Source organism: Salvelinus sp. IW2-2015, linkage group LG28 (assembly GCF_002910315.2).
Source record: "Salvelinus sp. IW2-2015 linkage group LG28, ASM291031v2, whole genome shotgun sequence".
NCBI classification, from domain to species: Eukaryota; Metazoa; Chordata; class Actinopteri; order Salmoniformes; family Salmonidae; genus Salvelinus; species Salvelinus sp. IW2-2015.
The window spans coordinates 25,351,644-25,366,194 of NC_036868.1; the positions used below are offsets into that span (position 1 = coordinate 25,351,644).

General features: G+C 45.0%; 1 protein-coding gene across 1 annotated transcript in view; it reads left to right on the forward strand.

The window, feature by feature from the left end:
• The first annotated feature begins 7,819 nt into the window (after window positions 1-7,819).
• The window catches only part of LOC139023190 (MAM domain-containing glycosylphosphatidylinositol anchor protein 2-like), a 120,785-nt gene continuing 114,053 nt past the window's right edge, over window positions 7,820-14,551 (forward strand). The window contains exon 1 of the mRNA XM_070435728.1: window positions 7,820-8,835. Within this exon, the coding sequence (XP_070291829.1) occupies window positions 8,763-8,835 (73 nt within the window). The 5' untranslated portion in view covers window positions 7,820-8,762. The remainder of the gene's footprint in view (window positions 8,836-14,551) is intronic.

Genomic DNA, 14,551 nt, shown 5'->3' on the forward strand with positions numbered 1-14,551 from the left:
CGCTAACTAACTTTAGCTTAGCATGCACATTGTAGGTATCATAATCAAATTTCATTAGACTAGCTGGAATCAGGACGTTGATGTGCAAAATGAATAACTTGCTGGCTATATTCAACTTACCTTGTTTTGCTTTCTTGCTGCTCACTCCTGGCGAATTTTGTTCTTCCTCTTCTTCCCTCACTTTTTTGCCTCAAATTTTTTTCTGAATCCAGTTTTTAAACAAATCAAAATATATTTTAGATTCTTCAAAGTAGCCACCCTTTGCCTTGATGACAGCTTCACACACTCTTAGCATTCTCTCGACCATATTCATGAGGTAGTCACCTGGAATGCTTTTCCAACAGTCTTTAAGGAGTTCCCACATATGCTGAGCACTTGCTGGCTGCTTTTCCTTCACTCTGCAGTCAAACTCATCCCAAACCATCTCAATTGGGTTGAGGTCAGGTGATTGTGGAGGACAGATCATCTGATGCAGCACTCCATCACCCTCCTTCTTGGTCAAATAGCACTTACGCAACCTGGAGGTGTGTTTACGGTCATTGTCCTGTTGAAAACAACTTATAGTCCCACTAAGTGAAACCAGATGGATGGCGTATCGCTGCAGAATGCTGTGGTAGCCATGCTGTTTAAGTGTGCCTCGAATTCTAAATAAATCCCTGACAGTGTCATCAGCAAAGCATCCCCACACCATAACACCTCCTCCTCCATGCTTCACGGTGGGAACCACACATGCAGAGATCATCCGTTCACCTACTCTGCGTCTCACAAAGACACAGTGGTTGGAACCGTTAATTGAAATGCCTTCCAGGTGATTGCCTCATTAAGCTGGTTGAGAGAATGCCAAGAGTGTGCAAAGCTGTCCTCRCGGCAAATGGTGGCTACTTTGAAGAATTTCAAATATAAATATATTTTGATTTGTTTATTAACACTTTTTTTGGATAATTCTGTACATGATTCAATATGTGTTATTTCAAAGTTTTGATCTCTTCACTATTATTCTACAATGTATAAAATAGTAAAAATAAAGAAAAACCCTGGAATGAGTAGGTGTGTCCAAACTGTTGACTGGTACTGTACATGATAAATTACAAATCTTTCAATCATCTATTAAACCAGTGGGTCCTGGTCGTCTTTTTCAAAATAATTTGAATGAACTACAGGACAAAATGAAAACCCTCAAACCCAAAAAGGCCTGTTGTGTTGATGGTATCCTAAATTAAATTATAAAATATACAGACCACAAATTCCAATTGGCTATACTTAAACTCTTTAACATTATCCTCACCTCTGGCATCTTCACCAATATTTAGAAYCAAGGACTGATCACCGCAATGCACAAAAGTGKAAACAAATTTGACCCCAATAACTACTGTGGGATATGCATCAACAGTCACCTTGTGTCACGCCCTGACCGTAGAGAGCTTTTTATGTCTCTATTTTGGTTTGGTCAGGGTGTGATTTGGGTGGGCATTCTATGTTAATTTTCTATGTTTTGTATTTCTTTGTGTTTGGCCGGGTGTGGTTCTCAATCAGAGCCAGCTGTCTATTGTTGTCTCTGATTNAAACAAATTTGACCCCAATAACTACTGTGGGATATGCATCAACAGTCACCTTGTGTCACGCCCTGACCGTAGAGAGCTTTTTATGTCTCTATTTTGGTTTGGTCAGGGTGTGATTTGGGTGGGCATTCTATGTTAATTTTCTATGTTTTGTATTTCTTTGTGTTTGGCCGGGTGTGGTTCTCAATCAGAGCCAGCTGTCTATTGTTGTCTCTGATTGAGAATCATACTTAGGTAGCTTTTCCCCACTGATGCTTTGTGGGTAGTTATTTTGTGTTTCTGCACCTGACAGGACTGTTTCGGGTTTTCGTTCATTCTCTTTGTTATTTTTGTTATTAGTGTTCAGTTGTAATAAAAAGCATGAACACTTACCACGCTGCRCTTTGGTCCGATCCTTCTTCAACAGACGACCGTTACACCTTGGGGAATTCCTCTGCATTATCATTAACAGCAGACTCGCACATTTCCTAAGTGAAAATAATGCATTGAGCAAATGTCAAATTGGCTTTTTACCAAATTACTATACGACAAACAACGTATTCACCCTGCACACCCTAATTGACAAACAAACAACAAAAACAAAGGCAATGCTTTGTAGTTTTATTGACTTAAATAAAAGCTTCTCACTCAATTTGGCATGAAGGTCTSCTATACAAATTGATGGAAAGCGGTGTTGGGTGAAAAACATATAACATTTCTTTCAACAGRGCCGTGGGGTGAGACCCACCCACTTCAACACATACACTACCTGACCAAAAGTATGTGGACACCTGCTCGTCTAACATTTCATTCCAAAATCTATAAACAGCCCTCCACTCTGCTGGGGTTGGAACACTGCTGCGGGAACTTGCTTCGACTCAGCCACAAGAGCATTAGTGAGGTCGGGCACTGAGGTTGGGCGATTAGACCTGGCTCACAGTCGGCGTTCCAATTTATCCCAAAGACCTTTGATGGGGTTGAGGTGAAAGCTTTGTGCAGGCCAGTGAAGTTCTTCCACACCAGTCTCGACAAACCATTACTGAGCTCTTCAGTAAGGCCATTCTACTGCCAATGTTTGTCTATGGAGATTGCATGGCTATGTGCTCGATTTTATACATCTGTCAGCAATGGGTGTGGCTGAAATAGCCAAATCCACTAATTTGAAGGGGTGTCCACATACTTTTCTAGATATAGTGCATATCAACGAATTGGCGAGGGCACCAGAGGAGTCTGTAGCACCAGGCCTCACCTTACTAGAATCTGAAGTAAAAATGTCTACTGTTTGCTGTTGATCTGGTGCTTCTGTCCCCAACCAAGGAGGGCCTGCAGTAGCACCTAGATCTTCTGCACAGATTCTGACATGCCTGGGCCCTGAGAGTAAATCTCAGTAAGACAAAAAGAATGGTCTTCCAAAAAAGGTCCAGTTGCCAGTACCACAAATACAACTTCCATCTAGACACAGTTTCCCTAGAGCACACAAAAAACTATACCTACCTCAGCCTAAACATCAGCACCACAGGTATTTTCCACAAAGCTGTGAATGATCTGAGAGGCAAGGCAAGAAGGGCCTTCTACGCCATCAAAAGGAACATAAAATTCGACATCCCAATTAGGATCTGGCAAAAAAATACTTGAATCAGTTATGGAACCCATTGCCTTTTAGGGTCATGGGGTCTGGCGTCTGCTCACCAACCAAGAATTCACAAAATGGGACAAATACCAAATTGAGACTCTGTATGCAGAATTCTGCGAAAACATCCTCAGTGTACAGAGTAAACACCAAATAATGCATGCAGAGCAGAATTAGGCCGATACCAGCTAATTATCCAAATCCAGAAAAGAGCCGTTAAATTCTACATTCACCTAAAAGGAAGCAATTCCCAAACCTTCCTTRACAAAGCCATCACCTACAAAGAGATTAACCTAGAGATGAGTCCCCTAAGCAAGCTTTCTACAACCACCTAAAAGGAAGCAATCCCCAAACCTTCCTTAATAACAAAGCCATCACCTACAGAGAGATTAACCTAGAGATGAGTCCCCTAAGCAAGCTGGTCCAGGGGCTCTGTTCACAAACACAAACAGACCCCACAGTGCCCCAGGACAGCAACAACAGCACAATTAGACCCAACCAAATCATGAGAAAACAAAAACATAATTACTTAACATATTGGAAAGAATTTACCAAGAAACAGAGAATTGAATGCTATTTCGCCCAAAACAGAGAGTACACAAGTGGCAGAATACTGACAACTGTGACCAAAATGAATATGTACAGATTCAGTGAGCATAGCCTTGTTGTTGAGAGAGGTCGTAGGCAACTGGCTCTCAAGAGAAGACAGGCTATGTGCACACTTCCAAAAATGAGGTGGAAACTGAGATGCACTTCCCAGCTCCTGCAATGTATGGCCATATTAGAGACATATTTCCCTCAGATTACACAGACCACAAAGAATTTGAAAACAAATCCAATTTTGATAAACTCCTAGATTTATTGGGTCTTGTGGAGTCTCTCTGTCACGCCCTGACCTTAGAGATTCCTTTTATGTCTCTATTTTGGTTGGTCAGGGCGTGAGTTGGGGTGGGATTCTATGTTTTGTTCTGTGTGTTGTATTTCTATGTGTTTGGCTGGTATGGTTCCCAATCAGAGACAGCTGTCAATCGTTGTCTCTGTTTGAGAACCATACTTAGGTAGCCTGTTCCCAACTGTGTTTGTGTGTAGTTGTTTTCTGTTTTGTGTATTGCACCATGCAGAACTGTTCGTTTGTCATTTTGTCATTTTTTTGTTCAAGTATTCGTATTTATTAAAAGGTATTATGAATACTTACCACGCTGCACCTTGGTCTTCTCCTTCTCCCGACGACGTTCGTTACACTCTCTCACTTGATTGAAACATTCCCACGACAACATAGACATGGAATCACTGGTCACTTTAATAATGGAACACTGGACACTTTAATAATGTTTACATACTGTTTTACTCATTTCATATGTATATACTGTATTCTACTGTATTCTAGTCAATGCACTCTGACATTGCTCCTCCTAAATTTATATATTTCTTAATTCCATTATTTTACTTTGAGATTTGTGTGCATTGTGAATTGTTAGATACTACTGCACTGTTGGAGCGAGGAACACAAGCATTTTGCTACACCTGTAACGGTTTTTCTTCCAGGGGTGAAGGAGAGGACCAAAGTGCAGCGCGGCTAGTGTTAACATGTTTAATAAGAAACAGTGAAACACTACAAACAACAATACAAAATAACAAATGTGCAAAAACCGAGACAGACCTATCTGGTGAGACAATCACAGAGACAGGAAACAACACCCACAAAATCCCAACACAAAAAGCCTCCTATATATGATTCTCAATCAGGGACAACGATTACCATCTGCTCTGATTGAGAACCATATTAGGCTGGACATAGAAACAGACAAACTAGACACACAACATAGAATTCCCACCCAGCTCACGTCCTGACCAACACTAAACAAGCAAAACACATAATAACTCTGGTCAGGACGTTACAGTACCCCCCTCCTGAGTGGCGGACTCCGAACGCACCCCTACAACTCAAGAGGAGGGTCTGGGTGGGCATCTGTCCGCGGTGGGGGCTCCGGCGGTGGACGAGGACACCACTCCACACACTGTCTTTGTCCCCTCCTTAGCGTCCTTTGAGTGGCGACCCTCGCACACGACCTTAGCCTAAGAATCCTCCCCAAGGCCCCCACATGATTTTGGAGGTAGCTCAGGACAGAGAGATAGCTCAGGACAGAGAGGTAGCTCAGGACAGAGAGGTAGCTCAGGACAGAGAGGTAGCTCAGGAAGAGAGGTAGCTCCGGACAGAGGGTAGCTCCGGACAGAGGGGCTCCGGAGGTGGCAGCTCGACTGGTGCCTCGAGATGCGTGGCAGCTCCGGACTGAGTGGCAGCTCCGGACTGAGTGGCAAGCTCCGGACTGAGTGGCAGCTCCGGACTGAGTGGCAGTCATGACTGTAGGGCAGCTCATGACTGTAGGGCAGCTCATGACTGTAGGGCAGCTCATGACTGTAGGGCAGCTCATGACTGTAAGGCAGCTCATGACTGTAAGGCAGCTCATGACTGTAGGGCAGTATGATGTAGGGCAGCTCATGACCGTAGGGCAGCTCATGACCGTAGGGCAGCTCATGACTGTAGGGCAGCTCATGACCGTAGGGAGCTCATGACTGGCTGACGGCTCTGGACGCTCATGGCTGACTGACGGCTCCGGCAGATCCTGTCTGGTTGCGGTCTGGCAGATCCTGTCTGGTGGCGGCTCTGGCAGATCCTGTTTGGTTGGCGGCCCTGGCAGATCCTGACTGACGAATGGCTCTAGCGGCTCCTGACTGACGAACGGCTCTGACGGCTCGGGCAGACGGGCGGCTCTAACGGCTCGGGACAGACGGATGGCTCAGACGGCGCTGGGGAGACGGATGGCTCAGACGGCGCTGGGGAGACGGATGGCTCAGATGGCGCTGGGAGACGGATGGCTCAGATGGCGCTGGGGAGACGGATGGCTCAGATGGCGCTGGGGAGACGGATGGCTCAGATGGCGCTGGGAGACGGATGGCTCGATGGCGCTGGAGACGGCCAGCTCTGACGGCGTTGGGCAGACGGACAGTTCAGACGGCGTTGGGCAGACGGGCAGTTCAGGCACCGCTGGGCAGACGGCAGACTCTGGCCGGCTGAGACGCACTATAGGCCTGGTGCGTGGTGCCGGAACTGGAGGTACCGGGCTAAGGACACGCACCTTCAGGCTAGTGCGGAGAGCAGCAACAGGGCACACTGGACTCTCAAGGCGTACTATAAGCCTGGTGCGTGGTACCGGCACTGGTGGCACCGGGCTGAGGGCACGCACATCAGGGCGAGTACGGGGAGAAGGAACAGTGCGTACAGGACTCTGGAGACACAGGAGGCTTGATGCGTGGTGCCGGAACTGGAGGCCATGGACTGGAGACACGCACCACAGGGAGAGTGCGTGGAGGAGGAACAGGGCTCTGGAGACGCACTGGAAGCCTGGTGCGTGGTGTAGGCACTGGTGGTACTGGGCTGGGGCGGGAGGTGGCGCCGGATATACCGGACCGTGAAGAGAACACGCGCTCTTGAGCACCGCCTCTCCAACCTTACAGGTTGAATGGTCCCCGTGCCCTGCAGTGCGGCGAGGTGGAATAGCCCGCACTGGGCTATGCAGGCGAACCGGGGACACCACCTGTAAGGCTGGTGCCATGTGCCGGCCCGAGGAGACGTACTGGAGGCCAGATATGTTGGGCCGGCTTCATGGCACCCGGCTCGATGCCCAACCTAGCCCTACCAGTGCGGCAAGGTGGAATAGCCCGCACTGGGATAAGCACGCATACTGGGGAACCGTGCGCTCCACCGCATAACACGTTGTCTGACCAGTACGACGCCCTCTCACTCCACGGTAAGCCCGGGGAGTTGGCTCAGGTATACAACCTGTGGTGTAATGTTTACTGTTCATTTTGATTGTTTATTTCACTTTTGTTTATGATTTCACTTGCTTTGGCAACTTAAACATATGTTTCACATGCCAATAAATTTTTGAATTGAATTGAGAGAGAGAGAGTGTGTGTGTGTGTGTTGTGTGTGTTGTGTGTGTGTGTGTGTGTGTGTGTGTGTGTGTGTGTGTGTGTGTGTGTGTGTGTGTGGTGTGTGTGTGTGTGGTGTGTGTGTGTGTTGTGTGTGTGTGTGTGTGTGTGTGTGTGGTGTGTGTGTGCGGTGCGCCGTGTGCATTCAGGTGTTTGGGGTTGTGGTCCTCTCCTCCTGCCTTTCCTCGCTGCAGAAAAGTAGAGTGCTGTAACATGAATAGTTAGATATCTCATATATGAGACCCCTCTGTAGACCCATTCAAATTCTAAGAGTTACATCAGTAGCCCTGTTGTAGCCTACTACCAATCAACTGAAGACAATAACRATCAACGAAAGCGCCTTGTCTATAGAGAAGTGAATAGACAAGTCGGAATATGACCGGGCATCTCGAGGTGTTTGCTGTTGATTGCGGTGATCCGTTATCTCTACAGAATTCCAATAAATCTCTCTCTTTCTCTTTCTATCTCTCAATCCAGCAGCTGCACTCACCCACACGCCTCGCCTGACGCTGCGCGTAGACTTCCATACAGATGAAGGCTGGAAGTCACGCACTCCTTGACGTAGCGAGAGACCGGTTGCAGTGCCGCTCCGTCTCCGAAACAGCGCAGCACGTATTGCGCAGCGTGACTGATGCTCAACTCCCCCCATATCCGCCAATCCAGCCGGTAAAATACCGTTATCCTATAAAGTGGGAAGAAAAACGACGAGAAGCTTCTCATTTTATTCTACACCGGAATCATACCGGCAATCTGGTGCACGCACTGCTCTCTTCCCCCTCCCTCTCCCTAAACCGGACTCACCCTCCTCTACATCAACATCCCCACCGGAGATGACTCGCGCACGGCGTCGAGATGCAGTGCTGATGTAGCGCTGTGCTGATAATCGCCGTTCTAGAACTCACCTGCTTGTAGCAGCAGGCAACCGTTTTTTTTCCCGAGCAGCAAATTGCAGAGAATATAGTTGTGATTTAAATGGTAGCGCTTTTCAAATGGCAGTTCATTGATTCTATCTAAACAGACACAGATAAAGACATGACAACCGCTGGAACCGCTGAGGAACCATGTCCCTGGTTATCTTCTCAACCATTCCGCAGCCAGGAGCATCAGTGTGACCACTCAGTGAGGAGCCCAGAAGATCAGCACTAACGTGACGGACAGGACCGAATATAGTCTACATCATTCTTGGGTCCCACCTACCTGAAACAGCCTAGTTCGTCCACTGTCATCACTGACTGACTGTAGGCTAGGGCGTACTATTCTGCTCTACTCTGTCTCTCTTTCCTGGCTCTGTTTTCTACAGAACCGCCAAGACATCCATTGGCTCACTATACGAGCACAACACCGCTTTTTCAAGTGAATTCGTCAGCCCTTGATTTATTTTGACAGTGTACTGAGGTAAAAACGCGCATTTTTGCCTTCTGTGTTCATAAATTCAAGGCGCAACGCATTCAGAACATAAATTAATCAGCACCCGGGTTGGAGCGGCAGCGGTGGTCGGTGATCTATCTATGCACGCGAGTTCCGCCTCGCCAACCTCCTTCCTCGCCCCGGAAAGGACTTCTCGCCTTTGAGAGCTGGAAATGTTGAGATTAACGTAAAGGATGGACCTAATCATTTCTGTTTTGGGGCTCCTGACGCTGTCTCTGGAGGGCATCCGTTGCCAAGGAGTGTACGGTAAGTGTGCCTTATCCTCCCACGGGTTGCAACAAACGTGATCATGACCTTGTAAAATAATTGCAACCGTACTATCTACCTGGCAACATAGCCTATATACACATACCCTCCGATGCTTTCTCCATAGAATCATATAGTGCTGATGTTGCACGGGGTGTTGAATTACATTTTATAGACTGGTGAGTGACCCGCGCCAGGTTATTGAACAGAGAATATATCACAAACTGTCTAATTCAGATCAAATCCTTCACAAATTATTCGTCTAAATATTGATTATCATTCACAGTCGATTAAGTCCCTCCGTTGTTAGAGTCGATGTGGGTGCATATTGAGGGCCGTCTATGTATCTTAACCTATTAAGTATAATGTTTTACGTTTCTAGATTCAGACAATGTGACCGTCACATTATTGCGTTAAGCGTCTCCTAACAGTCATCAGTGAGCGAGTACTGTTATGTATAAACTTTTGGTATTCACCAACATCAATGGTATTCAAATAATGTATGAGCAGAGAGGGTCTATCTATCTATCTCTCCTTCTCTCTCTCTCTCTCTCCTCCTCTCTCTGACACACACACACACACACACACACCACACACACACACACACACACACACACACACACACACACACACACACACACACACACACACCACACACACACACACACACACATCAGTTCAACTTCTAGTTTTTATCTACATTTGTTTGAGTTGTCAACTAACGTGAAATCAACAAAAAAATTTCACTGTCATTAGATTTAGGTTAAAAGTTGGGGAAAAGAAGACGAAATTCCCTTACATAGATTCATTTTTGGAAATCCAATCAGTTTTCCATGTTGATTCACATAGAGTTTTTCGGTTTAAATGATGTGGAAACAAGTTGATTCAACCAGCTTTTGCCCAGTTGGACAGGAATGTGCAAACAGTGGCACTGACTGATGCTGCCTTGGCTGAATAAGCATGTGTGTTGAAAGCAGTGGGGCTCTCACTGCTCTGCGGTAATAATATGAATCATAGGAGCCAGTGGAGCCACCTCACCTCCGATCTGGATACATGGGGACAGACAGCACTGACCWACAGCTGTTGCTACTAGTGGCAATGACCTGAGAGAAGATTGTAGACCAGAGAGAAAGCTCCGGTCAGATCCAGGGTTTAAGACTGCCGATGCTGGTGGTGATGCTTTACAACCAAGCAGGCATGCTAGGTACTAGTGGCATTATCCAGAGCCAGTGAGGGTCGGTCAAACTGAGGGGTTCAATAGAGACTGCTGATGGGGATGTAATACATGACATTACCAAGCAGCCCCTGCAAGGCCTCATGGCATAATGTGTAGAATATCACCTTGGGAGGGTGTCCCGTGAAACGGTGATATGCCACTGATCATATGGTCAATGCTACTAGTGCATTGTACTACTTCTACTGCTGTTGACCAATGAGGAAGCTGCAGACTATAGGGGGTCAAGTAGAAACGGGTGATGGTATAATAATATTATGGCGATGCAGTGCCAAGCTGGCATATTACCCATATTTTGGTACCATTCCATAGATTTTGTTTCATCCAATGCCTATAGTGCTAGAAGGTGGATTGAGAGGTTTGCTAACTGGAATGGAAGCAGGACACACCTGTTGATAGAGGGTTATGACGTTGTACTAAACATGCAATAAGGACCACTTCAATGGGCTTTGTTCACAGTCACAGCAACACACAATTATTCAGTTGTTCACATATATATTTAGTGAGATGCTTTATGCTTGTACATACGATTCTCTTGCGCTCCGCTATGAAATGTATGGCAGTATCCCACACACTGCCAGGGTTGGGCATATTGGCTTCTTTTCTTGTCACATTTGCACATGTGTTTTAACCAGATATTACATAGGGCTGCACGATATGGGCAAAAAATCTACACTGAACCAAAAATGAACTTAACATGCAACAATTTCGAAGTTACAGTTACAGTTCATATAAGGAAATCAGTCAATTGAAATAAATGCGTTAGACCTTAATCTTTTGATTTGACAAGACTGGGAATACAGATAGCTTTAAAAAGAAAAGTAGGGTCGTGGATCAGAAAACCAGTCAGTGTCTGGTGTGACCTCCATTTGCCTTATGCAGCGCGACATATCTCCTTCGCATAGAGTTGATCAGGCTGTTGATTGTGGCCTGTGGAATGTTGTCCCACTCATCTTCAATAGCTGTGCATTTGCCCACTGAAATCGGTTACGACGCCGAACTGCAGTCAGGTTAGTAAGACCCTGGTGAGGACGACGAGCACACAGATGAGCTTCTCTGAGACGGTTTCTGACAGTTTGTGCAGAAATTATTTGGTTGTGCAAACCCACAGTTTCAGCAGCTGTCCGAGTGGCTGGTCTCAAATGATCCCGCAGGTGAAGAAGCCTGATGTGGAGGTCCTGGGCTGGCATGGAAAAACGTGTTCTGCGGTTGTGAGGCCAGTTGGATGTACTGCCAAATTCTCTAAAATGACGTTGGAGGCGGCTTATGGTAGAGAAATGAACAATCCATTTTCTGGCAACAGCTCTGGTGGACATTCCTGTAGTCAGCATGCCAATTACACATTCCCTCCCCAAAAATTGACATCTGTGGCATTGTGTTGTGTGACAAAACTGCACATTCTAGAGTGGCCTTTTATTGTCCCCAGCACAAGGTGCACTTGTGTAATGATCATGCTGTTTAATCAGCTTCTTGATATGCCACACATGTCAGGTGGATGGATTATCTTGGCAAAGGAGAAATGCTCACTAACAGGGAAGTAAAAAATGTGTGCACAACATTTTAGAGAAATAAGCTTTTTTGCAAATGGACAATTTCTGCAAAAAAAAAATTCAGCTCATGAAATATGGGACCAACACTTCACATGTTGCGCTTAGATTTTTGTTCAGTATAATTTAGATATTTTTTTTACTAAATATTGCGATTTGACTTGCAATGTAGATCAAAACACTTGGGTGAACTGTTTGAATCATATAAATAGAATGATACATTAAAAAGCAAAGTGGAAAGCAACATCATTATTGTTCAGAACAATCTCTTGACTGCATTTGACCTAATGTTGGGAACAATCTGTTGACTGCATTTAAACCAATGTTAGGAACAATCTGTTGACTGCATTTTACCTAATGCTTGGAACAAGAGGGAGAGGGACTGCAGTTTACCTCACTGTAAGATCGTATTCAATAATTTAGCTGGTACTGTTGGCAATAGAATAAGCTTTCAAATGATGCTTACTTTTATAAAATAGCATTTTTGGATTGCTTAAACAACAACGGTAATTATGTGAAGGCAGGGATGTAGGGCTGTATTCCAACCAAAACTACTACAAGTGTGCTCGCTCTAGTTCCTCAACAGCAAATCTAGGAGAGCTCAAAARAAAACACCTTATAGTTGAAGACTCTTCTTAGAGTCAAAAAAAGTGCATTGAAATGACTTAGGAACTGTGTACACTTTGGAGAGGTGTGAGTCCACCAGTTAGACCTTTCTTTCAAACCCTTGTCATTTGTTTGGTCTTATGTTGCACTTACCCCAAGTTTTCCACAAATGTTCTTATCATGTTACTGAATATATCCAGAGAATTTTCTGATTTTGTTATCAACAAACGTCGCAAAAAGTACAGTTCATGTAAAATGCACATAAAATCAACCATGTTATGTTTCGATTCAGTCTTGTCAGGTGAGCTGCTATGTCCTCAGTTTGAGTCTAATCATTTCCCCATAATCTTCAAACTGTTCCCTTTAAATTGCTACCATAGTAATGCATATGCTTTCCATATTTCTTTTGTAAGAAACATTGAAATTTAGCCTATCCATATAGGCCAATTCCCACGAGTGTAAGGAGTTTAAAGTGGATCTAACAGCGAGGTGGAGGAACTGCGCCGCTTGAGTGAGGGGGCGGGGCTTAGTGTGTGTGTGTGTGTGTGTGTGTGTGTGTGTGTGTGTGTGTGTGTGTGTGTGTGTGTGTGTGTGTGTGTGTGTGTGTGTGTGAAGCAGCCGAAAGAGGAGACAAAAAACTGAGTAAACTATAAAAACGTCACATTTCAACGTCACACTGACTCATTTCAAAATATTGCATGCGATAGGAATCTCTTGCGAAATGGATATTACACATGTCAATATTGCGATATCGATGTGAATTCGATTGATTGTGACGCCCTAATATTACAGTAGAAAGGCCTATTCACTATTCAAGGTATAACACTGTCAATATGTCATAAGGCCAATTACCTAATCCCAGAGATACACAAGCGATCTCTTTCTTACCATCAGAATTAATCAAACGCATACCATATCAAAGCTATTGCCTCATAGCATATGCCATACATATGTACATCAACAGGCACTCATTAAATAAATCATGTCCCGTAATGCTCCTTACGCTGCATAGGGAGACTTCCTGCGTAAAACTACAGGCCTGCAAATTGGCGTCAGCACTGAACAGCAGCCCTCGGTTGAAGAAAGAGAGAGAGGAACAGATGAAATTGTTTGTGGTCTTGTCTCTTTCAGAGAAAGGAAAGGGGAGAAGAAAAGGGGTGCTGACCAACCAGATCTCCCCCCGTCCCTCTGTCCGTCCGTCTTCCCAGGGCTTTCTACACATCTGTCTGCTAGGGCTTGTGGTTCAGTGGCTTTCTATGTGTAGGGGCAGAGTTTAAGGCTCATTTATATTGACATCCCCCATTGGGTAATGAGATATCACATGCCTTCAAGAGACAGTGAGAGAAAGTGTGAGAAAGAGAGAGTGAGAGAGACAAATATTCTTGGTGGCTTTTTAGGAAGATCCAAAAGGACTAAGACCACTAAAGGCTCTTAACCCCCTATCCCCCCTCCCCCTTAAGCTTATAATAAGACAACATGTACGTGCCCTCCCCCTTAAGCTTATAATAAGACAACATGTACGTGTTCATGCCCTGCGTGACCGCATCAGAGCAGTAGCTTGTGGCAAAGACGTCATGTGATGTGAGCATACAGTATAGTGTAGATCATGCTTGATTATGTCGGAAGGAGCCTCTGCCAAAATACGCTGTACATGTTCAAAGCAGTATACAATATACAGTACATACAGAATGGGGATGGCTCCAGAGAAATGGGTTGGGCTAAACGGAAATGGGCTAAACGGACACTAGTGAGGAATGCCAACAATGAGTAGGATGATTATCTAAGATGATACAAGACATCTTGACTTGTTACCAATTTCTATGTTTGTATTAATATATATTATTCTCTGTTCCATCACATATATTCACATTCTGTACCAGTTTAACAAAATGCATGGTGCAACACATGAACATGACGCTTGTTTAGATACTACTGTACACATCATTCTATTCACTGTAGTATTCTGTTGCCATTTTAGATGTCAGTCCGACTCTGTTTCGGGGTCGATATGATCTTGTAGCAGTCTGAGATGATTAAATGACTCTGCCAGAATCATTATTGAGGGCTGATGAAGGCCGGTCAGAGCTTCAAAGCTGCAGGCCACAGAGGTCTAAAAAGACACTACACTACAAGTAATACTGCTGTAACATCTGCCCCCCCCCCTGTCAGTTTCATTCTTATTAGACCAGCGTCAAATTTGAGGGGAATCGTGGATTTTGTGATAGAGGCACCACATTTCACACACAAGTCCTTATAAGTGTATTTAGCTATTGTGCCATCACCAGGGCTCTAAAGTGCGATCAAGTTGATTCCGTTATTTTGGGAGCAA